Source organism: Haliotis asinina, chromosome 16 (genome assembly GCF_037392515.1).
Source record: "Haliotis asinina isolate JCU_RB_2024 chromosome 16, JCU_Hal_asi_v2, whole genome shotgun sequence".
Classification (NCBI taxonomy): domain Eukaryota; kingdom Metazoa; phylum Mollusca; class Gastropoda; order Lepetellida; family Haliotidae; genus Haliotis; species Haliotis asinina.
Genome location: NC_090295.1, coordinates 14,029,230 through 14,057,013, shown reverse-complemented (window position 1 = coordinate 14,057,013; position 27,784 = coordinate 14,029,230). Strand labels below are relative to the sequence as shown.

The following is a 27,784-nucleotide window of genomic DNA, read 5'->3' as shown; positions in this document are numbered from 1 at the left end:
ATTTCTTCACGGAATCAACACAGAAACGGAATTCCAATAAATATTGTAATCAACAATGTAGTTTTTGTAGGGGTGACTGATTGATTAAAGTTACGCTAACGCCGTGTTGAAACCTCCACAGTCATGCATCTTCCACCGATGGGTACACAGCCAGAAGTTGTCTCCCTTAGACCATGGCATAAGACACTCGTTTGAATTCTGAAACAAGTGTCATCAGAAGACGATTCAAGGGCACCACTTCAAGATCGGTGTCATATATCTGCCAAGATTTGCTGAAAGATATCAAAAAGTTTTCGAGTTGTACTCCGGAAACGAAGTCTATCCCTCCCTTTCGAGACTAAGTCAGAAGTTTCAATGGAAACTTCGAAAATGATAAACTACAAAAAATCTGTAAGTAGCAAAAGGCACCATTTTGGAATGTGCCTCACACATCTGCCAACATTTTCTGAAACATATTAAGAAGTTTTCGAGTTGCTCTCCGGAAATAAAGCCCTTCCCTCCCTTTTACGACCAAATCTGAATCGTTTCCATGGAGACCGGGAAAAATAAAAATGACAAAAATCTGTAAACAGCAAGAGACATTTTGAGGTTTTCCTCACACATCTGTCAAGTTTTGCTGAAAGATATTGAGAAGTTTTGGAGTTGTGCTCCGGAAACGAAACACACCTCTCAGTTTTGAGACTAATTCCGAAACGTTTCCATGGAAACCGAGAAAATAATAAATCACGAAAACCTGTAAATAGCAAAGGGCACCACTTTAGGTTCTGTTGCAGAACAATATTGAACAGTTTTTGAGTTATGTTCCCTAAACGAAGCCCATCCCTCCCATGGCCAAAACGTTCCATGGAAAAAAAATGCATAAATAAAATAAAATGAAAAAATATATAAAAAAATAAATAAGTAAATAAAAATGACAAAAATCTGTGAATAGCAAAAGGCACAACTATAGGTTCAGTTTATTGTGTCTACCAATTTTGGTCTAAAATATTGAACGGTTTTAGAGTTATGCCCTGGAAACAACATGATTACGGAGGGACGGACGGATCGCTTTTTCTTTTAATTGCCTCTAAGTTTCACAGACTGTATCAGGTCCTCTCGTTGCAACCCGAAAGACGTCAGGATTCATGATACGCAGTGTAATTTAATTTGCAAAAGAAAACTATATGGCTTCTTCTGAACACACACGCACACACAGACAGACTGACAGACAGACACACACACACACTCTCTCTCTCTCTCACACACACACACACACACACACACACACACTATAATTGTTTGAGGAAGTGAAAAGAAGATATGACGAGTTTGTTGGTAATCGTGTTAATGCAAAATGCAAAGGGTAGCGTTTTTTCCCAACTACTCACACCAGATCATCGCATATTGTTTCCTACGTGGCACATGCATTCGTGACCATCTCTTGTTATTCCGGGACAAGCCGAATGTTCTTGGAGCTTATTGAAAGAGGCTAGTGGCGACGAATGAGGCTAGTGACGACCACTCGACCCTTTCCAGCGTATTCGTCTTGTCCCGAATGCACATATGCAAATTAACGCGATCTAAAGGGAGGTAAGTCTGTTTTTCATCTTGGAAATACGATCAAGAATTCTTTCCCCTTGACCACCAACAACACGGACGCACATTTCGACGTTGCATGTAGGTAACGGGATCAACTGGGTGAACTGTATGAGACGTAAATCGTCAGTACGCGGCCCGTGAATGCACATCCATGTCGTTTCAGCATAAAATCCACTGATTACTTAACAAATGGATATATGCATTAAATTGGTCATTGTGTTGTCTCCCTTTGACCATTTGCCTTCGTTTGTACGTTGGTCCTGCAAGACTTCAGCTCACTATGTGTTTGGTATTGTGCAGCTTGACGCCTAAGAGTTTCTAGAACTTCAGTCCTGCCTCAAAACGAACCACGTGTGGTACATGTGGCCAAGTCAGTTTGTTCAAAATTGCCTCTGTTCACCCAGCAGAAATAGGGTTCCCAGTTGGATAAGTCACATGACCAAACAGGCAGCTTGGGCTATCTATGTCAATAATGTATTGAAGCAAACCACCATGGCGTGCCATTATTCTTATGCATGTATTATTTCGCTGTGAGCCCGGAACCAGTGAACCAAACATGTCCCTTTTTCAGCACCGTCTTTCATTACTCATCCTCCTTGTTATGACTGTGACGAAGCTAGTTCAGCCGAAGAAAATGTGTATTAAACCTAGGGTACATGTTTGAATATGCGCCCTTCTATATGCGATTTCCCCTTCTAATTTGGATTTGGCATTGTCAGAAAAACGCAAAGGGCATGGGGAAATTGCTGTTTTCTGTCCCAGGTAAGCGGATGTAATTGTTTTCACCATACACAAATTTGAATTGTTTTTCGTCCATTTCCTTCAGCCTCCTTGTTCAGATGAACACAAATATATCGTAAAATGTTTAACTTTCAGTGTGAAAATGCCCTATAATTTGGAAATTATTTCAATTTATGTGCAAGACTGTGAGTTGTGAACCTGCGCATGACAGTACCTGCAACTTAGAACTGGAATGAAACTCACGAAAAGTTATTATTCGACATTTTGAATAATGTCAGGATTCACTGAGATCGCCAGTTTACGATTGTGTGGCGACTCGGTAAACCAAACCTATATATATTATCAGTCAAGGTATGAAAACAGAAACAAACGTTATCCACAAAATCAAGAAATTGTGGAATGGTAAAGTGGTTTGTGTCAAATGGAAAGACTTCTCCAACGCCCGGATCTCAAATCCTGAGCAGGTGGCTTGAGACTGGAAAACACTTCATCCATAGCAGGCCACGTCAGACTTGACATGTTTGTTTTGTTTGTCTGTTTGTTGGTGTAAGTATTATTTATGTACCTTAACCTTGGATATTTCTCATTCACTGATTTTATGAATTCACCAAATATTTGTTTAACGTCGTTACTGGACCAAACAATCCAATGATCAACAGCATGAATATAAGTCGGCAGTTGGGATACGATGCCACATCTCTACTAAGTCTGCTAGCCTGACCACCCGATCCCTAAAGACACCTTTTGCAACTGGAATTCGTTGCTGGAGTTCCACGGCCTAGGGTTTAGAAGCTCTCCTATCCCTAAAATAGTCGTAAGTTAATGTATGGCACTTACGACTATCTTAGCACTAAGAGAGCTTCGAAAATGTAGGCACTAGCCCTCCTTTCACAAAGCAGTAAGGTGATCGTAAGTCACTAAGGTAACCTTAGTGAAGTGTTATAAAATGTGAGTTAAGGTTAACCTTAGTAAAGGTTGCTTCGTGATAGGAGTCTCAGTTCTAACCCGGATGTTCTGACGAAATGAAAAGCCTCAAGAGTAATATTGCCTGGAAAACAGACTATGAGTTTGTTGTATTGCAAAACGTACATATGTAACACAAAGAAAAAACAGTTTGTAACGCAAGGTTCTTTATTCTTCAGTTGATGTTTTAAGTACCAATGTCGGGTGTGTAATAACACCGACATTTAACAGATCACAAGATCTGAAAATTATGTTTAAGGCTTATAGAGTAAAATGTAATAACTGTATATTTAGTCACTAATATATTTTTTGTTACGAAGTACAACTAAACACTTTTCAATATAATCGACAAAAACAGAAACACAAACATAGATGCAAGAAGCACCTTTAAATATATGTAAGGGGCGGTGGGGTAGCCTGGTGGTTAAAGTGCTCTCTCGTCACGCCTAAAGCTCGGGTTCAGTCCCAACGTGCATAGAATGTGTGATATTGCTGGATTATTGTTCAAAGCGGCGTAAAACTGAACTGACTCACTACACTTTATAGTTATGATAAAAGCAAACACGTTAATAAATGCAAGAAGCACCTGTAAAATATAAAACACATATTCAACAGTGTAACATGGGAACAGTGGCACCGATCGAGTTTTGTAAATTTAACGCGGCATGAAACTGAATTCCTGTCAGCGTGTCAGATATATGTGTATGGTGGTGCGAATGTAGGACACGAAACACACGTGCACATTTATGGCAACTTGGGAACATCATCGGGGACAGCCGCGACTCGACGGTAGTTCTTGTGCGCCCAAGGATCGCTGCGGTACACAGCGAGTTGAAGCGTCACTCATAAATGGGCCACCCATACCCCCAATAAGGAAATGGCTGTTATTTGACTCAATTGTTATCTTTAGGCCTGTTTCTGACGCTCACTCATGGTGCGTATAAGAATATAAAGAAATGGGCTTCTCACATTGAACCCATGTAGGGAGTTGAACCTGGGTCATCGGCGTCACGGACGAACGCATTAACTACTTGGCTACCCCACCTCCCCCGATGTCTAGTCCACATACGAGATGGGAATCAAAAGAAGCAGACTACACAATGAACCATACGTGAATTGTAGGCACTTGTGAGCTCTTAAGGAATCTGGAGAGAGTTTACATAAATCTTGCATCAACAACAACGAGGCCAAATAATGACACCAATTGAGTTTGACTTTGATGAAGACATCTTGTAGGCTAAAATCTGTGGGCGGATTATCATGTTGAAGATGGACATTTATTTCATGAGGGTATTGGCAGCCCTAATATATGTCGAATTGGTGGTGTAAGTAAACAGATGGATTGAAAGATGGATATGTAGGAAATGAAATTGAATTATTGCAAAGACATCGGTAATAACAAGGGAGGATTTACATTTAGTTTTGTGTCCATTATGTCTGCTGAAACATCACTTCCAAGGAGTTAATGTTAAGAACACGCATGCCCCATATCTGTACAGAAAATTAATCTTATACAGGCATCCATTCATGTTTAATCACGAGACACTCCTGTCCACCTGTCCCCTCCAGATCTTGCGATCACCGTACTACACACCTTGGATACACTGAATGGTTGGATACACTGAATGAATGAAAGGATTATTTAGGATTTATGACGGAAACTGTCAGCGATATGCACATGAGGTTTGTACAATTTCTTCTATGTCTGACGATGACACCCTGCTTAAAGGGTAAAGGGTAAAGTGTCCTTCAAGACCACATGTCACATATACACGCAGAAGCTATAAATTATAAAGTCACCTATCCATGCTTTCTGCTCGATCCACCCTTAATGACGAGCCACTCCACTTTTGTACACAAAATTAATCTTATACAGGCATCCATCCATGTTTAACCACGAGACACCCCTGTTCTCCTGTCCCTTCCATATCTTGCGACCACCGTCCTACACACCTTTCCGGCTAAACCGAGCACCGTCTACAGAAGTCGCACCTCGGATTGGCGGTAAGGCCACTGGAATTCTGCTCTGGCGTCTGCTTGGGGGATTTCTACGTGGACCGGCTGGGGGAGTGGGGACCAGCTGTGGCAGATGAACGGGAGACTGGCTTTGTTTCTTCTCAGGTGGTGTAGCTGTCGTCTGCTTGAGAGATGCCACGGTCTTGTTGTTCTCCGTGATAGGCGGCAGATGAAGCAGATCCTTCCTGGACTTGCCTGTGGATGGACGGCGTCTGGCTGATCCCGCCCTGCCGTTATCGGAAGCTGTGGGAGGTCTAGGAACTATTGCCTCTCTTATGTTCTCAACATCTGGGAGTTCTTCGTCCTCAATGTCCTCACCCTCCATGTTCATCCAGAGTTTCCTCAGAGAATTGTTTTCCAGAACAGTCTTGAAGTAAGATTTCCTCAATGCCATATTTTCATCTTCGAGGGAATACAGTCTGTCAATGGCTTTCTTCAACGGCTGTTTTCTGACCAGAGTCATCTTTAGGTCCAGAAGCTTGGCCTGATTATTGTGCCAGTCCGGCTTGTAGATGTCGTACTGTTCTCGATAGAATTTGAGGTCCTTCTCCGTCCTGGCATTTGTTCTCTGCATCAGTCGGAGTTCTCGTCTCACATTCTCCATGTCCTGTCTGTATTCGGCCTCGATACTCTGGAGATGCTTCAAGAAGCTGCAAGAGAAGAGGTGGGTGTTTCCATCAGACAGTTGGGAAACGTGAAGACAAAGGTTCATTGTTACTGATTATTTATTGCTCACACGCACAAAAAATATTCTAAAACAAGGCGACAAAATCCTTTCCATATATATTTCGACGGTACGAGCTCGTATCATGAGCATTTGGCCTTTATTAGAAACCCCTAAGGTAAAACTAGGAAGGTTACCCCCCTGAAGTGAATCGATATCAGACAGCTAGTGAGTTTAGTTTTAGGCCGCCTTCAGCAATATTCCAGCATTATCATTATCAGACACGAGAGTAATTAGGCTTCGCACATTGTGCCCATATGGGGAATTGTAGCCTGGACGTGACAAGCAGTCGCTGGATACAGTACCCCATCACCCCAATTTATAACTATTAAAAGTAAGATTACGGATTTTTTACGAACATTATTTGAGGGATCTACATGTCATCGTATCTCAATTACGAAGACCGATGCTCACGATGTTCGTCTAGACACGGTTATTTACAGACTGCTGTCATACAGCTGGAACATTGCCGACTGCGACATAAACTAGACTCCCTCACTCATTAAAGTGTTTCTTCCATGAAAGAACTTTATTTACCTATGAATTACATATATAACGTTAAGACCGAATACTGTTAAGATGACAAGATAGTATACATATGTGCAAACTCGGATAAAATAAGTCAGTAACTAATATACTGGATACAGAGTGCTAGGCGATGTCAGTATGCATATCCTAGATTTGATTGCAAACTCGTCTGAATTAATCGTAACTTCAATAATATGGTTCTCAGGAATGAACAGAAAATATGATTGACTTTGTTGTTTATTCTGTTCTTGGTACATTTCCTCTTATTCAAACAGCTCTGGTGAAACTGAATTGTAACTGAAATGTCTTGACAAATTTGTTTGAAAGTATTTTGAAAACATGACGGGCGGGATGTGAAATATGGATTAGTCAATGTTTAAACAAAAGAACAGAAAGGCAGCAACGTTTGATAATTGTTCTCTCTGTCAGTTTAAGGTATTTCTTAAACAAGGCGACAAAATCCTTTTCATATGCATAAGAAATCTGATTGCCGAGAACGTTGGGACAATGGTTTGATCGACCCATCGTATCCCAAATACATAGATAAATGCTCGTGCTGTTAAGCGAATTCCGTTCTTATTACATACAATCTCTTCAAAGTCAAAAGGCGAAATGTGGATAGTGACATGAAACATTTGATAATGCTTCCATGTAATACTTGTACTGTTGACGGTGCCTACCATTCCTCTTCGCTGAGTTTTGGGCTTTCTGGTCTCTTTGGACTTGTGTTGGAAGCATCTGCGTAAAACAAAGCAATGATAACATTATTGAGAGAATTACATTGACAAGTGGTATGTAAAAACAATATGTGGACTATCAGATAACTTACCATTGACTGGGGTAGGTGATCGGGACCCTTCGGGCAACTCCGGGATTGGAGACAGAACCTTTGTCCCTGCTCTCACGGCTAACTTATGTAGCAACCGACCCATCTGAAAAAGAGACAAATGAGGAAAAAATATTACAAAATGTCGGAGAAAAAAATTACAAAAGGCTCACACTGTTTGAATATCGAAAAAACATGCTTAACGGTGCTTGAAAGGAATAGAGGAATAAAGAAAATCTTCTTGAAACATCGGTATACCGAAGATAAAGTGGCTAAATAAACTAATTGTCTTTAATGCTTCTGTAGCATACTTAAACGTCTATTTAATCTTCCACGATTCAAAATCTAAAAAAATGTTGAAGGCATTGTTTTTAATAGCAAATTTTAGTCCAGTGCACGCAGTTGTGTTAGTTTCTTGTTAAAAAATATAATATATATGTAATAATTCTTACCGTTGCTTTGCGATGGTTTCTATCCAATAAATAACTTTTCTCCAAGGTGTGTAACTCTTAATCTTTACAGATTAGCCAAAATGCACGCTTTTGACAGAGCTGACAGCTGCGTGACGACACCTCCGCTGTCACTAGGGTCTGATTGTCGTGACGTCATGGTACTTGTATACGTCATCGCAAGCTCCTCACAGAAATACCTACTTCATGATTTGTTAGGCTATATGGTAGTACGCACTGTGGTTGAGTTCGTTGTTCTGGAGCTATATTTTGGGCACGTCGCCTATTCTCTCAACAAGTTTTCCGCGTGAAAACAAGTGAGGGCCTCTTGAATATTTTGTTCATGATAAAGGGAAATAGGTGATGACAATGAATGCAATGATAGTGACTCAGCTGCACTCGCTTTGAAAAATATATATTTTAGAATACTTCTAAAATAATCTCGGAAATCAAATGACATTGACAAGAATCATAGGTTAAAATCAACGCTCCAGGGTCGTTCGTGGTACAAACCACACAAGTCATGTCACATGAGTTTGCCATTGTAAGTCTACTTTCACGTTAAAACTTTGATCTAATGACCAATTCTAACATGGCTGTGGTATCCAAGGAGTTACTAACTGAATTACAGGTAAATCTGAAGGGAATACCTGTACTTCGACTGGAATATATTATACTACGACAGTTTGCCAGCTTCCTTGTCTCTCGAAACCCGTGACGTTCGCTATAGAATAGGCCGTCAGCAAACCATGTTTGCCATAAAAGGCGAGTATTCTTGTCGTAAAAGCTGAATAACGCGAACGGGTGGTCGCTGACTTGGTTGACACATGTCATCGGTTCCCGATTGCGCAGATCGAAGTTCATGCTGTTGATCACTGGATTGTCTGGTCCAGACTCGATTATTTACAGACAGCCGTCACATAGATGGAATATTGCTGAGTGCGGCGTAAAACTCGTCCCTTGTCTCTCGATGAGAGGACATTTCTGCTGTTGAAGGAATAGAGATTGCCTAGCAGGGGTGAAACGGTACATCGCGGTATCACGCTTATTAGCAGAACCGCGGTAATTTGCCTTCGGTTCGACATACCGTAATGCAATCCAAAAGTTCGATATTTTGGGTTTTCGTAGTCGTTGTATTAAACCTTTTAAGCTCTTTTTCTAAAATGTCCAGATATCGAATCATTTTCTCGAGTTCCATGCATTTCTTTGCCAGATGACCGGAAGAAAGATATCAAAACGTCCCGTGCCGCGGTAAAAGCGGACCGTTTCACCCCAACCTTCAAGGTGGTATATATATAGATATATCACAGTGTGTTTAAAAACCGTGATTAATGAATGTTTTACATCCATGCAAAAAGAACACATTAGATTGGTTTCACTATGTTGCAGTCAATTCCCTGTTTTGAACGTCCGTTCCCGTTCAACTGATTCACGCTGTGGTCATCTAACGATGGCCCTGTTATAGCAGTATATTATAGTCATTTATAAAAACATATTTGACTCAATTCAGTCTTAATCGAGAAATGTATTTTCGTAATGGATGGTTGTTAGTGTGCCATTCATGCAGCGTAAATAATGTCAACACTTAACTTGTGTGGCGTGGATTCTATAAGACGTGTATATGGCAAGTGATGGTGGTTCTAGTGCTGCTCTGGACAGTATTCCAATAATATTGTAAATGATTCATGTGGCCGGGTAAAAGCTTCCGGAGGAAAGAATGTTCCTGAAAGAAAATATACTGGACACAATGCAATGCAATGCAATGCAATGCAATGCAATGCAATGCAATGCAATGAATAAATAAATAAATAAATAAATAAATAAATAAATAAATAAATAAATAAATAAATAAATAAATAAATAAACAATCCCATTCCGATATCACAACAATTCTATCAGAATAGAAGCGGAGAGTATGAGTCACACATAGCACTGAGTCAAAACGAAGGATTTTGTCATGTGTTCGGGGATATATTGTTTCGAGAAAAGTTCAGCCAAAGCGTGTAACGGAAGGAGGATGTTGCCTTGGGACTTCCAGCTGGATGAATACTTGTTCAGATTGAAGACATTTACCACTTTCGTGATACCATATTATGTTGGGTTTGCGAATTATTGCAGACAAGATTTGGATTCGATCCCATGATCGAGGCAAAGCTAAGGTACAAATACAGATGGCTACCGGCAGTCTGTACCCCACTATATAGTCTACTGGTGGTTAGTTTTACGCCGCACTCAATAATATTCAAGCTTCATGTCGGCGGTCTGGACCAGACATTCCAGTGGCCAACAGCATGAGTATCGATCTAAACAATCTGGGATCGATGGCATGTGTCATCCGATCCGAGCCTGACCATCGGATACCGTTAGTCGCCTTTTACGACATACATGGATTACGCGTACTTCTCATAATGGAAGGTCGACAGAAGACAGAAGAAGTCAGTTAATATGATATTGTTTTATCGACACTCAAAATCGGTTTAGATACATCAGAATATAGTTTTCTCTGCAAAGAAATGAGAACACTCGACAGGTCAAGAATAGTGTTAAATGGTTCAGGTCGAAAGCCACGATACGCAAAATTCAGGAATGGCCAAATAAGAAGTCAGAGGTCAGAAATACTACAGACTACACAACCGTGTAACTCGGCTCAGTATCGTAGTGTGGCATCAACCAGTCACTTATCAATCAAATATAAATTCGTAATTCTGTACACACGGCCCAAAGTACCGCTGCATGATAAATTTAAGCCGTAAGTCCACATCGCCTCAGGTAAGAAACGAATATCCTCCCCTACCTTTGTGCTTTAATGATTAAATTAAACTGACGTAAAATATACTACATCGAATTTAATATATCAAGACGACCTGTGAATAAAGTGGGCCTGGTAAACAGGTGGTTGATATTATGATGAACGTCTTCTCCCATCACTTACTTGGGAGAGCACTTCCAGTCAGAGACAACGCTAATTCCGAAATGAATCAAAGTATTTAAGTGTTTCTTTTCAGCAACGATGATCCCACTGAAATTAATAAAAAGTAATGTTTTACGGAGGTGCACTGTTATTGGGAGAGGGAAAGCTTAATTTAGAGACACTGGGTTATGTTGAATATTACACTATGAACATCATCTGAAATAACAGACACTGATAATTGCAACAATACATTCTAAGGAGATGAACTATTAAAATGACACTTTGACAAACTGAGAGAATGTTTTACATGAGAGACGCTGGGTTATACTGAATATTTTACTGGGCAGAACTTGAAATGATTGACAGTAGACACTCATAAACAGAGACAATACTTTTGAGGAGACAATAAATATTGAGACAATAAAAAACTGAATGAATGCTTTATTTGAGAGACACTGGGTTACACTGAATATTTTACTGAGTAGAACAGAGATGGACTATTTAACTGATTCACTGAGAGACTGCGTGACTTTCGTCATTCTGCCCGCTATACATATGGCGTGACTCTTCTAGGCGCGGCTCGGTGCCCGTCAACAGACTTGACAGGAGTCTTCTTGGGCGTCTTCCAGAATATGTCGCGTCTGTTCTTGAGGATGAAGACGATGCAGACGACAATGACGCCGAAGGAGAGGAAGGTGAGGCTGAAGGAGAGGATCTGTAACCAGGTGAGACAAATCCCGGACACTGAAAAGACATGAGACAATATTACATATTTATCAAGATAAGGGTTAGAATTGGTCCTCAGCAATCCACGATTGCCGTTAGAGATGATTAAAGGTGGTCTGACTTGGTGGACACATGTCCCCAAATGTGTAGATTTATGCACATGCTGTTGATCGTCGGTTTGTCTGACACAGACCCGATTATTTAAAGACCGCCGCCATAGAACTGGAATATTGCTGAGTGCGGCGTTAAGGAAACAAAACAGCCAACATCTTTCACAGTTTGCAAAAATGAAACAAGTAACATCCATTTCTAGTTCAGTGTAACATACAATTAAAGATGCCGAAGTTTTATACACACTCGATATGCGAGTTCTGGTACGACAAAGGGAGGCAACCCTACTGTACATAGAGGTAACATAGTCATATCAACCTATAAAACCGTGTCGTGTATCACAGTGGTTGACATATCTACATTTTAGGTGTTGGTGACAGTCAAATTATAAGAGCAGATCTCTCGAATCGACGGGCAAGCGTAATGACGTCTCCTCCGATCGGGGTACCGTTGTACCCTTAGAGCACCCTGACCTGCACTTAAGAATGTGGTACTCAGGAATGCACATCTCGTAGCACGGACGTTAAACTTAGCGCCAGAACAAGAGTTTCCCAGATTGTTGATGTTAACAATGACAAACAAGAATGGAACAATGATCACTCGTGTTGGTGTACAACAGTACGGCACTCACTTGGCCTTAGCCCAGCGGGACATGCCACAACCGCCCCGCATACCTCGGCCTGGTACGTTGTTATACGTCTCCCTGCAACAATCCAGACATTAGACAAATGATTTGTTGATACCACAGATACAAGATGACCCCTTGTTATGTGGGCTATTTACTGAGTAACTGACGTCCTGCAGGATATTAGTGTGAATAAGAATGTTGCTGAATAAATATGACTAATGGTTAAAGTGAACACTGGTCGCCAAACGGTCCTATGGGAAATAACACATACAGATAAAGTCCTTCAGCTACCAGCCTGTTTCACCTGAATGGAAGAAAATTTGTTAATAAAGATCTTATATGGAGATAATATGACACAAACAGCTGGTGTGTTGCAACAGAGTTACGTGCCTTGTTTACCAGGATCCTGTGTTTCACTTTAAGTATGTTTAATGAAGCAGGAAATGTTGGGCTGATGGAAAAGGAAACATAATGACCATTGCAGATTCACAACAACCATGTGACGAGATTGTAGGTCAACGTTTGAGACCCTCTTGTCGTGTAAGGCTTGACTAAGCAATGTTGCAGCTGCATGGAGCCATTTGTCAACTGAGAAATCAGTATGTCATTGCACACTGGGTACATAACCTCCACACCCTATGTTTCACCTTATTACCCTTTATAAGCTGGTTACACTCCCAGATGGAGGAGACTGTGACATCCGCAACCTTGCTGCAGATAGAGGAAAAATGTTGCCTCGTGGATAAGCGTGGTGACATTAAAATACAAATCAGCGCATTTCAGAAGAACGTTCTCGCTTGTTGCATTATAAAGTTGAGTGTATGGTATAACAACTTACGGTTGTATTCCTTTGGGGATGAACACATCATATCACCCTGGAGGTCGATCTTTTTGTCGGCGGCAAACTGCAGGAACCACAACGCCGCACAGGAACACGTCCATGGCAGGTTGTTCATACTGATCATTCTAAGACTCTCAAGCCCGTTGAAGATGTTGTTGCCGATATAGGTGAACGGATTGTTGTCCAAGCTGATACGGCTCAGATATTTCATCTTGCTGAACAACGCGAAATCTATAACCCGAATACGACAATTGTTCAACGTCAGAACGCTGGCCTCCGTGAAGGGGTCAAGGACACCACGACTCAAACCCCCCTGTGCAAGTTTGGTGTTAGACAAGGCGAATTCTCCCCTTGGTGTCGGGATGGTCGTATCTTTCTTGATGTTCACACCAAGAAACGCGTTAATGTCGAGGTTGTCGATGGAACCGCCTTCGAAACTTAACAGATTCACTGTGCCAAGATTCGTGAAAGCTCCAGATGGGATGCTGTTGAACTGGCAGTTTATGATCCGGACGTCCTGATAAAAACCCATCCCCGGGAAAGAGGAATTGTCCAAAATGAGCACAGCCGACCCACCAGTGGTGCAGATGATTGTTAATGAAGATGAATAGTTCGGGTCAAACGCTGAGACGTTTACTTGAAAGAAGTTTTTGAACGACGATTCCGAGAGGGCGCCGTTCACATCGTCAATAACTAGTCTCTGAGGTCGTGGGTCGAATCCAAGGGCATTAAGGGGAATTGAAGTTTTGAACCCACACGTGAACAGCCCGTCCTCGTATTTACATCCAGCGGGTTGGCTCAGGGGCATGGCTGATTTGAAGAGTAGAAAGCAGACGACAACTGTTACGTGAAACATTTTGAAGAACAAGTTGGCGTGTTACTGAAGATCAACAATCCCCTTGGTCTTATCCCAAAAGTTCAATCATGTCGATCTCACTGCCTCTTCAGTCATGCTGCCATCACTTCGAATCTATGCAGATGTGTCATACTTGTTCAGATGATGGGGGTTAAAGTCCTCATCAACTTGTCCTGTGAAAAAATATATAGTTCCTTTGGTAAGACTGAATAACTTTTCGTTGATCTTTCTTCTGCTGTTTTCCAACACCTCTGGTATGTTCAACGGCAAACAGTACACTCTAGATCCGCGATAACATTGCCGGAACAACAGCTTTCTTTTTGTGGAAACAATTTCTCTGCAACGGAAAGGTGAGAATTACAGTTTTCAAACATGCCTTTTGTTACGTACATATATTCCTTTTGGATCGCCAAACATGGTTAATGGATACATAAACATATTCAAGTCGATGTAATACTGCTCTCTTTCATAAACACATCAAATAACTGGCCCTGAAACCACTGTGATATATTTGCCGAAACCGTGATTACCTCCCCTCGTTCACGTTTGCGGTGCGTTCCGACAAGGAATTGACCTAATCTTATACAGGTCTGCTTAGGATACCCTGCACGGAACCAGAACGGTTATATCACTTGATCTGGAATTCTTTCTTGAGAGGTGTGTACAAACAATACGTTCCATTTCGTGGTTTGGTCGCGCGATGCATTGTCAAGAACATATTAAAATAACATCATACTACACGGTGTAGTAAGCAATAGGTGATCATAGGCGTTCAGTAATATAAGAAAACGGCATGTCGCCTAAAGAGCCATGGGAGCGACAATATTTCGACGAACATATATCCTTTGGAATGGGAACCATTCTTAATTCTGAAAATGACACCATTTAGTAAGATAGGCGAAGACATGATAAGTTAATTGCAGGTTTGTTTGTTGTTTCAGGCTGCTGTCAGATACATTCAGATACATTCCTGCTGTCAGATATATTGAAGTTGTTTCAAAGGCATTTAGAAGTTGGTGGAATCAAACTAAAAATGCTTTATGGTTCAACTTCTTTAATTTATTATACAAGGTAACAACGTTTCGAGACAGTTCCTAGTCTCTTCTTCAGGTGAACACTTCACCTGAACACTTCACCTGAAGAAGAGACTAGAAACTGTCTCGAAACGTTGTGACCTTGTATAGTAAAGAAATTGAACCATAAAGCATTTTAGTCTGGCGACGTTCTGTAAATTTTCGAGTCTGGGCCTGACAATCTGGTGATCAACCACATGACCCCGTTGATTGTGTCTAATACGGATCTTTACGGGTGAAAATGTTTAGAGCTGCAGGTTTAAGTACTCTACTCGACTGAAGTAACAAAAGGTAGATTCTGTCATCGTGTTATATATCTCGAGACATACAGTTCCTGTTACCGACACTCTGACACACACTCACTCCAACATCCCTTCTCAAATAGTAAGTGGGTGAGTGTGTTGAGTTTTAGGTCGCACAGATATATGCAGCTGTCTGCAAATAATCGAGTCTGGACCAGAAAAAAACCGTGATCAACAACAGGAGAATCGATCTGCGCAAATGGGAACCGATGACATGCATCAATCTAGTCAGCGAGTCTGACCACCCGATCCCGTTTTCGCCTTTTACGGCAAGCATGGGTTACTGAAGATTCTAACACGGACATTCACGGGTCCCCTTCTGAAATAAGCTCTAACAAAAACACAAAATAACTTAACTAATCGCATTCATCAAATGTTATGGTTCAAACACAAGTGTATAATGACCATTTATAAACATGTTAGGTTAAGTGGTGCTTAAAACTGAAAAAATCACAGATTCAGAGATTCGTTTATCATATTCTCAGGAAGTCCCTTGAGTGAACTTGTGACCTGCGTGAGTATTTCATGTGAGTTCACAACGCAAAACCCCAGAACCACTCGAGGAGAAATTATTAGTCGATTACTTAAGCCTTTTGTTTGATCTGAAGGACCTAAGTGTGTGTGTTTTACTGAAAGTGGGTGATAAGCTTCAACAACAACAGCCGTATAACAGTCTTTCTTTCCATCATGAGCGTAGAGCTGTAAGAGGTAGGTTACCTTGCGGTATCGCGTTTCCCACTAATGCATTCAGTCATGCAACGGCGTTGGCCGTCTCAGTATACCCCTTGTATTTCTGTCTTAAATTTACACAAAATCAAGTTTACAAATTATTTATTCTGGGCCTTTATGTACATTGTATCTATTAACACCGAGTCTCTTTGATATGACTTTGTTACCGTGTTTTTTCCATCCGAAAGTACAAAATCTCTTCTTCAGAGTAATCAGACACCACTCTCCTACATGTGTAAAGAGATAAACAGTGCACTTATGTAGATATAATCGTTTTAGTGCATATATTTATTCGGATGTGTTTTGGTGCGATCACTTATTGGTGGTTTCAAAAAGATTAAATAAAAAGAAATATGAACGATTACGTAAATAATATCCCCTTCCAAAGGAAAAATTGGCAGAATTATTACGGACTGGTTACAGATAATATCAGGTTATTGACATCATACGCAAAAGGCATCTGAGGACAGCCGTTATCTACGTTCGTTGCACTAAGTCTTGCTTCACAGTCAGTACTTGAACTTAAAGGCCGGACAGACATTATGTAATTTATTCAGAATATCACACCAAATGTTAATTCCATCACGGACAAATTCTGTTATTTTCAGAAAACGATTGCGCCATACAGGATCCAGGACGTATCTACCCTTTAGAAATATCTGGAATTTGTCAATTGAATGTCTGAAATAGCTGTCAGAAACATCTCCATAAGGGGTCAGTTCAAGGTTCAGAAACATCTCCACAAGGGGCCAGTTTAAGGTTCAGAAACATCTCCATAAGGGGCCAGTTCAAGGTTCAGAAACATCTCCATGAGGGGCCAGTTCAAGGTTCAGAAACATCTCCATAAGGGGCCAGTTCAAGGTTCAGCATATGATAAACAAGAGTCATTAGAAGTTGGCATATCTCCCCGGCCCCAACATATTTGAAAGGACAAATCATCCGACAGTTACTTGATGTGTTTCTAGACTAAGTTTGAATCGTTTCCATGGAAATCATGAAAAATATGAATGCCACATATCTGCAAACAGCAAAAGGCACCACTTCAAAATCTGTCTCATATCTGCCAAGATCTGAAATGGTTTTCGAGTTGTGCTCCGGAAACGAAGCCCATCCCTCCCTGTTGAGTCTGAATTGTTTCCATGGAGACTGGGGAAAAATAAAAATGCCAAATCTTTGTAAATAGCAACAAGCACCACTTTGGGGTCTGTCTCACATATCTGCCAAGTTTTGTGGAAAGATATTAAATAGTTTCGGAGCTGTGCTCCTGAAACGAAGCCCATTTCACCATTTTGAGATTAAGTCAGAATTGTTTCCACTGAAACTCTGAAAAGGATACATTGCTAAAATCTGCAAACAGCAAACGGCACCACTTTAAGGTCTGCTTCACATATCTGGCAAGTTTTGCTGAAAGATATTTAGCAGTTTTTGAGCCGTGCTCCGGAAACAAAATGATTACAGACGGACGGACAGACGTGGTTTCGACTATATCACCCCGCCTTACATGCCGGGGGAATAAACAGCTTTGGTTTTGAGCCATGTCCCTAACCTCCCTGAAAATATAGTTCACATCACATGAAAAAAAAGAATACTTTGTGAAGAATGACAAACCTCCCTTTCTATTCTTTCCTTTCACACTCTACCCAAGAAGGTTCGGGCTAGAATATTGGCCTTCAGTAACCCAAGCTTGTCGAAAGAGGCTACTAACTGGGTCGGGTGGTTAGGCTTGTTGACACGTCATCGGTTCCCAATTGCGCAAATTGATGCTCATGCTGTTGATCACTGGATTATCTTGCCCCGACATGATTACTTACAAGTCGCCGCCGTGTAGCTGGAATACTGGTGGGTGCGGCGTAAAGCTAAATTCACTCACTCCTTTCACATGTTTGGACACAAGTCACAATCATGTAACTGTCATTCATACGAATATATATCACTTTCATAATTAATATTTACCTCAGTTCTTAATGTCCCACCCGTCCATTTAGCGCGTCTAAAGGGCCCTTATATACAAATTACACGTCCCTTGCGAAATAGCAATGTTGCAAAGTTGATGGTATTTAGCGACCGAAAGTGAAAATGTTGATCACCAGAAATATCGACACTCTTCTGTGGACGCACAGAACACGACTCATCATCAAAATGTCAGTGGTCAGATATGTCCCTTATGTGGATCACTACCTTATTCAGTCATCTATCACGAGGTTTCGTTATAAACATCTAACGCAGAATGTAAATCCACGTTCACAGACGCCCGGAATGGTGCTTTGGTTGAAACCAATACAAAAGTCAAAACACGCTTTGTCGTTCTCCACAATCTTTATCTGAAGGGAAATAACTCTAACCGACACATCACTACCATTGGTTAAGAATAGGATTACCTCCCTTAGACCGTTTCCCCGACAAACTTTGCATCAATTTTAAATTACAACAGCAACAATCGAAACATGAATTGCGAATGAAATTCTTGTCCAAACTAATTACAGAACGAAGTGCAATACCTACCTCTACAAGTGACTAATCGCCATTTGAAATTAACTTAATGATTCATAAATACATGTTGTAATTTATGATGAACCGAGACATGTCATATTCCAAGACTTTTTTTCTGTCATAACCAGGGGTGGATAATGTTTTGTTTGTGCAAATCTGAGGTTCGTTGTTGGAAAACAACAGATATGTTCTGCGAAATTCAATCTTTAAAAAGTTATCGAACATTCTTTTTTTTTCCTGAAATAGGATCACTTAACTGATTTCATAAATTTAGGACAGATCATACTTGGAAAGGGCTTAGCTCCTCGAGATGCCGTGTTCATGGGAGTTTGTGTCGCGTAACAGGCACTCATTCACTGGGATAAACCGCAAATAAACATTCTTCTGCTGTTACTTGGTAGCCCACAGTTAATCATACTACGTAACATAGTTCCCTTATTGTTTCAAGAAGTTTATACATAGGTACCCCGAGGCATAAACATATCCAAAACAGTTTTGATACAGAAAACGTTTACTCATTCGTCGGCAAGAGACGTCAGTAATGGTGTACACTTCAAGTTCATATCACCTTGTTGTCTGCTGCCTGGAGTCCATGAACCCGTTTCACAAAGGCGGTGGGAGTTATTTAACGTCTGTTTCAGCAATATTTTAGCAAAGCCACCGACAGGGTCCACCAGTAATGGTCTTCACACACTGTACCCACATGCGGAATCGAAGTGTCTTTTGCGTGACGAGAAAAGGCATTAACCGTAAGGCTACCCTACCATAACACACATATTGAAACTTCAGACCCGTGAAAGTTTTAATCGGACACATGACGTAATTTCCAGACATACTTGTTTCAGTGTAGCAAGTACTTTTAATACTTTTATTTACTTTTCATGAAGTGAGTTCAGGATGGATCCTTGTAAATTTTGAAAGGCAAACCTGAAACTATCTCTGCTCTGCATATAGCATTTCAGTTCAGTTTTCTGACCACTACAGTATGTAACTTACGTATGCACAATATCACAACGCACTATCCCGCAGGGCGCTATGTTAAGGATTTCTCGGTACTGGCTAGCGACCAGTTATCGCCAACACCTGGCTGTGGAAGACAGCTTGATTTGTAATATTTCACACATTGACACATCACTAAAGCCATAGGCCACGAGAGTTGAAGCGCTGCAGTCGGGTGTTGGCGATAACTGGTCGCCAGCTAGTACTGTGCGTAGGTCGTTCGACCTGTTGCTATTCAATAGGCAGTGGAAGATTAAACAAATTATGGGATTGTAGCTTAGAGGACTCCTCACAAATGTGCAAAATTTGACTTGGATCTTACAATTACATGAGGAATATTGATGCTATACTAAATTAACATGCAAGTATATGGAAATTGTGTAAAGTGTCCGAATATAACTGGCACGGGTCTGTGTGGAAAGTGAGGGCATAAGCGCATGTTTTATCATAAGGCTGCCAAAACTGCCCCCTGATTATATGAAATTTCAAGTACATGTACACCGACGTGAAATATGCGTTTTGGGGCAACAACACGCCTGGATAAAGGTAAAATGTTTTTGACGTTTGTGACTGGTCAATGCAAATTATTTACAAAACATCCTGGTTTTAATGGCGAAATACCCCTGAACATGGATGCTCATGCTTATTAATCACTTGATTATTTACAGACCGCTGGGACAGTGCAAAAAAATTAACATATGATGTAAGTTGCAAAAAAAAAATCTGAAATTCCCCCTCGAAGAGATCACTGTTAACCCACAAAAATATCCCTAAGTTGAGTCGCCTACTCGCTAAGACATACCCATCGACATAGTTTATTGTTATTTTCAAACCAGCTAACAGTGAATAGTAATGATCCAATCCAGTAATTTCATCCAATACTACATGATTACTGTACACAAGGGAACAATGGAGCTAATGTCAGTGAATAGTCTTAAACCACTGGGCTAACAGGGCACGTCTGGGACCTCAGACAACCCAGCACTTTGTTAACAAAGCTAAAAAGGTGAAAGACAACAAAATATCCTCTTTTGAAAGTCTGTCATTGGCTTGTTTTATTTACATCAGTTTGCGTTCTGTCATTACTGTGGTGGTCACGCTCAGCAGGCTGCCTGTTAGCTCATAGTAATCACAGACAGCATTTGGGAAGGGAGGAGTTTGTGCCCAGCTCAACCAACGATACTGGTAGGAGAGCTGCTAGTCAGCCATAACTGACCGAGCACAATCACCGAGCACAATCACACCATCAATTCATTTGAGGACATGAGGCTTACATTATCAAATCCTACAAATATAAATAAAGGCAAGTTTCACATCTCCTATTAGTTGCAACCTGTATATTTGATACCTCTTCACTATATATCTGAGGTACCAATCACATAATCAATAATTTTTTTTCATGGATATTTTGAACTTTCAACATTATATGACAGAATAATAGCTTTTATGACTTTCCTTTTCAATGGAAATGGGCCATATTTCCATGAATAGGAATTCAAACAAACTCCATTGTCATACCAATATCCTTGTAGTCAATATATACACAAACATATCCATAGGCATTCACATTCAATAAACTCATGTCATTGTTGGGAAACTTGTTTCCCTGCAACGGTTTTGAAGGGTAGATCAGACATCTGTAATGGTTATCAGCTATACAAATTTCTCATGCAAAATAGAGAGGCAGATTTTGGCCCCAACAAAGTAGGCGTCTGTTGCAGCCATATTACAAGGTTTTCTTCACATGTGCCCCTCAATCATAGCTTTCAGAGGCATTTAGTTGGTTGAGCTGGGAAGTGTTTCAGAACATCTGTAGTTCACAAAGTCCTGGCTTCAAAGTGTTTGTATTATCCAAAGTAGATTGACACAACCTGCCTTGCCAGGTTCACTGTCAACAGTCTATAGAGAATGCACATTTCATATTCTTGTCTTCAGTGGCTTGTCTTCCACAAGATAGTTTGTATTGGTCATTCATACAGTTCGACCAACACACCTTTGCATATGAAATTATGCAGTTTATATATAATATGTATATATGTATATAATTTAAGAATGATTATCAAAAAAAAACAAAACATGATCCATAGAATTCACCAAGAAACAAAAAAGAAACAACTGAATTTCCCTTGCAGGGCTTCTGGTTAAAGTGTTACATATCCTTCCTCCAACAAGCCTAGCACCTCACAGTGTATCAACAAGGTATTCTGAAAGTTCTTCAGACTCCCTCATTCCTCGGCTTGTCAATATCTCCCTCGACATACATACAAATGCACAGCCGTGTCGGCAAATTTTTAAATGCACATAATGATTATATGCATTAACAAGCACATCTGCATCAACGAATACCATGGCAACAAAAAAAAATAAACACATCCATGGTTATATTTGGCTGTCAGAAGATCCTTTGTTTTCTCCAACAAGTAGAAAGCACATTTATACAGCAAGCTCATAAATTAATCATTTCTTTCATCCTCTGGTGCACACATTTAAACAGCAATGACAATCATATTTGTAATTTCATATTGCAGTTTGTGATCCAAGTCTGTCCTAGTAATAAGCCTATTCTCAGCTATCAGCCTCCTCCTCTTCACCTTCGCGTAGCCATGCGAAGAACTGAACAACTTGCTTGAGCGCAACTCCCTTCCCTTCCTGTTCTTCTTTACTAGTTTCCCATTGATTAAATGCATCTTCTGAGATGATTTCCTCATCATACAGTGTGTCGAAGAATGTCCGCAAGACTCCTGAAAGATGAAGTATTTACAATGGTAAGTAAAAGGTACAAGAGCTGTTCACATTTTCTAAACAGTGAGTCACTATGGTTTTCATGAATATCGGGGCAGGGGACACCATAAATGGGCTGTACACATTGTAAACACACGGAGACAGAAACCCATGATATTGGGGTGACAAGAGATCGTTCTAGTGAGTGAGTGAGTGAGTTTGTTTTACGCGGTACTCAGCAATATTCCAGCTATATCGAGGCGGTCTGTAAATAATCGAATCTGGACCAGACAATCCAGTGATCAACAACATGAGCATCGATCTGCGCAATTGGGAACCGACGACATGTGTCAACCAAGGCAGCAAGTCTGACCCCGTTAGTCGCCTCTTACGACAAGCACAGTCGCCTTTTGTGGCAAGCATGGGTTGCTGAAGGCCTATTCTACCCCGGGACCTTCACGGGTCAGAGATCGTTCTAACTACATGGGTACTTTTTAATATCTTGAAAATAACCACTTTTTCACAATATCAATACCAGTGCAAAATAAACTTAACCAAGGAGTTGATAACCTTACAAGATATGATGTTTACTGAGCACATGTAAAGAAAAGTAACTACAATAAAGTACAGATCTCAGGTCATTGTCTACTTCAAAACATTCACACCATATTGTAATCATGCAATCGTACAGGTTACGGGTGACTAAGGAGTATTAGCATGAACATACCTGAAGGGTACTCCAGTGAATGGACCAGTGCCTGCAGAGCATACAATGCCTGCAGCTCAAATACAGGCTGGTGATCTAGATACTTCTGCAGGAGGGATCGCCACTTCTTTATGGGTTCTTGGTCAACTTTCGTCATGTTGCCAGTGCCTGGAAAATATGGTACAGTGCTACTGGTATGTTCAAGTTTCACTGACAAAGGATGTATATACTAAGGGAGAGGTGACCTTTGATAATTAATACAATGTATTAAAAGAGGTTTCATGTCCATACGTACGATGCAAGCACTTGTTAACATATGAAACAAACACTTAACCATAATAGGTTAGAATAAGAGAATACTGTTTCTCTATTGTGATGAATCCAGACACTCACCCACTATTGCACTGGAACAAACCGTGGTCATCAAAGCCCTGATAAATCTGTTTTCTTTGGTAATCTCATCAGGGACATTGGCCTGGGATTAAAAAGAAGTATGTTTAGAGTGCTCCAGTGGAATTTGAGGCATATGTGAACTTTTCCCACTGAAATCTATGTCACCTCTATCACTGGGGAAAGTTGTGCAGGAAATGGAAGTTCAAAGGTTCAACAAAAAATTGATTTCCCAAGCTTGCTGATGGGTACATAAATTAACCATTTTTGTAATAATATACCCACAGCTAATGATCAATGTACATAGGCACTGTGTTTCCATGGTAAAGAGCTATGATTCACAAAATCTTCACTTGCATGTGAAGATGACCTTGATGCTAACTGCATCAGTACTTACCTCGATCCAATCAAATATCTGTTCATTATCACATTTGGGCTTTTGCAAGAGCTCTGAGAGGTTCTGCTTGATCCATTCTATGGACACTTTACTGGTAGGTGTGCTAGGTGCAGAGTCAGGGCCTACGGTGAACTCCAGATTCTGGAACAAAGGACGAAACACTGGATTATCTCCCTTTATAGCAGAATGACAGGTGTCACAGAAAAGCATGTTTTGAAGTAGTCTACAAGGTAAATCAGGCTTGAATTTTAGATTTTGAAGCAACCTGAAGATACAAGTTATCAGCAACATGAACCTCTAAACATAAGCAAAGAAAATGTGAGGATTGTCGTAGTGGTGAAGCCTTTTACCTTTTCTTTCAAAAACTGCTGGATTTTTTCCTGAGGTACAAAGAAACTCCAGTCCATGCAGTTGTTTCGCCATAAATGTGTGACAATCTTGTGGCCCTAAAATAAAATTGCATAGACATCAAAACATACAAGTGCAATTATTTCCTCTGTACATGAATATAATTTGATAACATTCACAAAATACATTTCTCCAGGATATTCACAATGTAAATCACTTTTTAATGAAATTGTAATGGATTCAAAGTTTGCAAATTCATTGACATAATAAATCTGGATCTATTCAATACATATTCGTATCTGGTTAACTTATGTAAAGCTAAATTCACCAGAAATAGCTGCCTGAAGTAACTTACAAGTCTTTGACTGGCATCATGCAAGATCTCTGCCATGAGGTTGCCTGCTTTTCCAGATGGCTTCAACGGCTCACAGGCCTTCTTGAGGAAGCTGAGTGGAACACTGCCGTCTTGGATCATGGGTCCGATCAACTCACCAAGATATTGCCAGATCTTGGGGATGTCGATCTCCATGTCCTCAGCTGACTGAAGAATCTCTGTCAATCTGAGACAGGTAAAGCAAAGCTTGTCATTTCTCCATTTATCTATGAAGATTTCTTACAACTGAGCAATTTTCCAATGGCAATAAATCTTTTATGTATCAAACACGACAATTTAAATTACTTGCACACATGGTTCTGTGTTTTAAGAATACCTGTCCATTTTGTCTTTTTTCCCCCCAGAAAATGTTTTCAATAAAGACAAATGCTCACCCTTGCAAGTAAGTGTCAACAGAGATGATTTTCTGGTTGATTAAATCATGGAGCAGGTGCCCAGTTTGTTGGCGAGCTTGCTTCGACCTCTCCAGCACATGGTTAATTGCAAAATACACAAAGAAATGGATGGTTTTGGGCGAGTTCAACTCCTGTACACACTGAATAGCCTCCTGGAAAATACATCACAATCATGTTAGCAGAGGGAAACAACATATCATACAGATATGATTAGCCAGGCGACAGACCTGATGAACACTCTCACACAACTTACATTGTATATATAGCAAGAGAAACTAGAAACTAAACAATTTAAGTCCTCAAAACAGGTAACCCTCCAATCTGGCATGATCTCAAAGTCAGCACTAAAATTTGTTAACAGCAGAAGCTACTTTATTTTTATCATTTACACATCCTTTAATCTAGTGTCAGTCTATTCTGTATTTCAGCACAATAAAGACTGCCTGATTGATTGACTGTACAATAATTAATGCTCACAAAATCAGCATCCGCTACCTTGACTGCTGTTCATTGGCGGAACGTATTATATTAACACAGTGGATTAAAGTTTTGTGCAGTATGGTTAAAGGTAAGGAGGTAAAGTTAAGTATGTGTCACGTGTATCATAAAGTATAATTGGCGTTTCAATTAATCAGTCGCATGCTGTGTCAAAATGGCTTTGAAGATTACTTAAATAGCTGTTTAGTCTTTCACACAGATCATTCTCATGTTGAAAAGAGAAAAGTTCCCTAAAACAGCACATCCACTATATGGGCACTCTTTAATGGTCCCAACGCAGGCGGTTTAGACGGTATATACATACATACTTTTTCTTCTTCAAATGTACCTTTTCATTTAAATGATGCGAAGTTTTGATTGGTAGAAGATGCCTCATATGTCAGAGTTCTCAAATATCCTACCTCTGAATATCAAAATTCATGTTTGTTTTATGTTATGTCAGATGTCAAAGCAAGATAATTCATTAAGACTCCGCAGTTGTCCTGATCACCCATTTTGCTTACTGACCTTGCGATCTTGTATATGCAAATATTCGTCCACTATTGAATACGTCTTCTTTTCCATCTCCTCCTCAGACAATTCCTTCAAAGATGGTGCAGGTCTCTCTACTTCTTGTGACGACCGTGTCCTACTTCCCTCTCTACTTGTGTTTCCAGAAGGAGGAGTAGCCCGGCCACTCACAATACTCCTGTTATAGCAGAGTGTAGGTAACAGTGACCGTGATTTATTCCAACTAAGACAATGTTGTAAATATTTCTTCAGAATATATAGCTGTTTAGTTCTTGTGAAATCACAGGAAGAGGTAGCCATGATGACCTTAAGTTGAACTATGTCAATCTTTCTTCAAACAGTGATAAGTTTTGTGCTTGCACTTCCCAATAATGGCAGAGTAAGTACACACCTGTGTTCAGATAATTACCTAGATCATTATACTGAAATGCAACCTGAACCTGAATTATCATATAAAGGCTATATTATCAGTGAAAGGTTGCCATGAATTTGTGAATGGGCTAATACCTTGCCTGACTACAGGACTCAAGTTCAAGTCATCATAGTGCTATGACTGTCATGAGTTTATGTTAATGTCTTATGGTTACAATTTTTCACTACCTTGTCATCAAAGGGGATCCCTTTCTGCACTACAATAATATTAGGCCAAATGCGAGACAAATCCCCATTTTTTAGAATCTCTCAGCAGCAGTAAATGTGTTATCCAGCAATTAGTATGGCACCTCCCACCCTCCAAAAATTCTTGTCGATATGGAATGAGTGAGTTCAGTTTTATGCCACACTCAGCAATGTTCCAGCTATATGGCGGCGGTCTGTAAATAATCGAGACTGGACCAGACAATCCAGTGATCAACAGCAGGAACACTGATCTGTGCATCAGGAACCGATGACATGCGTGAACCAAGTCAGCAAGCCTGACCACCCAACCCCGTTAGTCGCCTCTTATGACAAACATAGTCAGTCGCCTTTTATGGCAAACATGGGTTGCTGAAGGCCTATTCTACCCCAGGACCTTCAGAGGTCTGTTGATAGGGAACTAGCCACAGAATGTATCATGTTCACTTACAAACTGCTTGAGTATTTACCACATGTCTAATGGACTGTGACAAGCTCTGGTGTTCAACATGGTCAAGATATGCAGTATGGTTAATAAGGATGGTTGTATCGTTTGACCTGTTTTTGATGCTACCTCTACATTTGACCTAAGAGTAACAATAAAAGGTGACGTACCTAGCACTTGCAATGGCACGTTCTCTTTCAGATTCCTGAGATGGCCGATTGATCACCTTGCCTCGGTTGTAGGCACCGGGCGTGTTGGCACGATTGCGACCATCTCCACGAGCTGGACTTACACCACGACCAAATGCACGAGACCTCTGGTCATCTTCTCTGCTCAAAGCAGAAAATCTGTAAAAATCACAAAGGAACTCTGTTATAATGTTGCATAAATCTAAACAGCAAAACAGAAACTTGAGGTCAGACACAAAAATTATAGTGCCCATAAACAGACTATCAGAAACGAGGAATTCACAAAATCCACATGAAATTAAGAAGGGAATCAATCATCATATAGTCTGTCCACAAACATTTAGCTTTTGTAATTTAAGATGACATTTCTTTCTCACCTATTTCCAGGAGCGTTTGGCTTGTCACCCTCCTTAGAAGCTCTGCTTCCTCCACCACTACTGCCTCTTCCCCAGCCACCGAAACTCCTTGCTGGACCAAGCTGGATGTTCTCATCAGCATTCTGCACAAAGTTAATTAATTACTTGTTAAACATTTTCTAATACATATAGACATGTTCAGAGCTTTTAGTTTTCTTGTGAAAAGAAAAACTAAATAAAACAAAAACATAGATGTTCCATCATATCAGATCAAAACATTTGTCTCCAAACAAACCATCAGAAACGAGGAATTCATGACATCCACATGAA

At 40.4% G+C, this 27,784-nt stretch overlaps 2 protein-coding genes and 1 pseudogene across 3 annotated transcripts in view; all 3 read right to left on the bottom strand.

Annotated features, from left to right (window-relative positions):
* Positions 1 to 5,110: 5,110 nt before the first annotated feature.
* On the bottom strand, positions 5,111 to 8,003 carry LOC137267633 (uncharacterized; annotated as a pseudogene).
* Positions 8,004 to 10,271: 2,268 nt separating this feature from the next.
* LOC137268561 (SLIT and NTRK-like protein 3) lies at positions 10,272 to 13,898 on the bottom strand. The gene is made up of 3 exons (XM_067803129.1): positions 13,040 to 13,898; positions 12,205 to 12,276; positions 10,272 to 11,480 (listed from the first exon to the last, which is right to left on the bottom strand). Exons 1-3 carry the CDS (start codon positions 13,896 to 13,898, stop codon positions 11,284 to 11,286), a joined length of 1,128 nt encoding a protein of 375 aa, XP_067659230.1. The 3' UTR covers positions 10,272 to 11,283.
* A 6,622-nt stretch (positions 13,899 to 20,520) lies between these two features.
* LOC137268609 (eukaryotic translation initiation factor 4 gamma 1-like) overlaps positions 20,521 to 27,784 on the bottom strand; it is a 41,380-nt gene continuing 34,116 nt past the window's right edge. For both annotated transcript variants that reach the window (XM_067803181.1, XM_067803182.1), the window contains exons 24-33: positions 27,476 to 27,597; positions 27,081 to 27,257; positions 25,848 to 26,028; positions 24,822 to 24,994; positions 24,409 to 24,613; positions 24,056 to 24,151; positions 23,706 to 23,846; positions 23,312 to 23,393; positions 22,940 to 23,086; positions 20,521 to 22,232 (exon numbers count right to left, since the gene is read on the bottom strand). In XM_067803181.1, coding sequence (XP_067659282.1) covers positions 22,057 to 22,232; positions 22,940 to 23,086; positions 23,312 to 23,393; positions 23,706 to 23,846; positions 24,056 to 24,151; positions 24,409 to 24,613; positions 24,822 to 24,994; positions 25,848 to 26,028; positions 27,081 to 27,257; positions 27,476 to 27,597 — 1,500 coding nt within the window. In that variant the 3' untranslated portion in view covers positions 20,521 to 22,056. The remainder of the gene's footprint in view (positions 22,233 to 22,939; positions 23,087 to 23,311; positions 23,394 to 23,705; positions 23,847 to 24,055; positions 24,152 to 24,408; positions 24,614 to 24,821; positions 24,995 to 25,847; positions 26,029 to 27,080; positions 27,258 to 27,475; positions 27,598 to 27,784) is intronic.

What these genes read in the sequence shown, in the direction of transcription:
- LOC137268561 (XM_067803129.1), bottom strand. Translation starts at nt 13,898, where the DNA reads ATGTTTCACGTAACAGTTGTCGTCTGCTTTCTACTCTTCAAATCAGCC. An exon ending in ATCCCCAAAGGAATACAACC is followed by an intron (nt 12,277 to 13,039) that starts GTAAGTTGTTAT and finishes GGATTGTTGCAG; the next exon opens with GGAGACGTATAACAACGTAC. An exon ending in TCCCGCTGGGCTAAGGCCAA is followed by an intron (nt 11,481 to 12,204) that starts GTGAGTGCCGTA and finishes ATGTCTTTTCAG; the next exon opens with TGTCCGGGATTTGTCTCACC.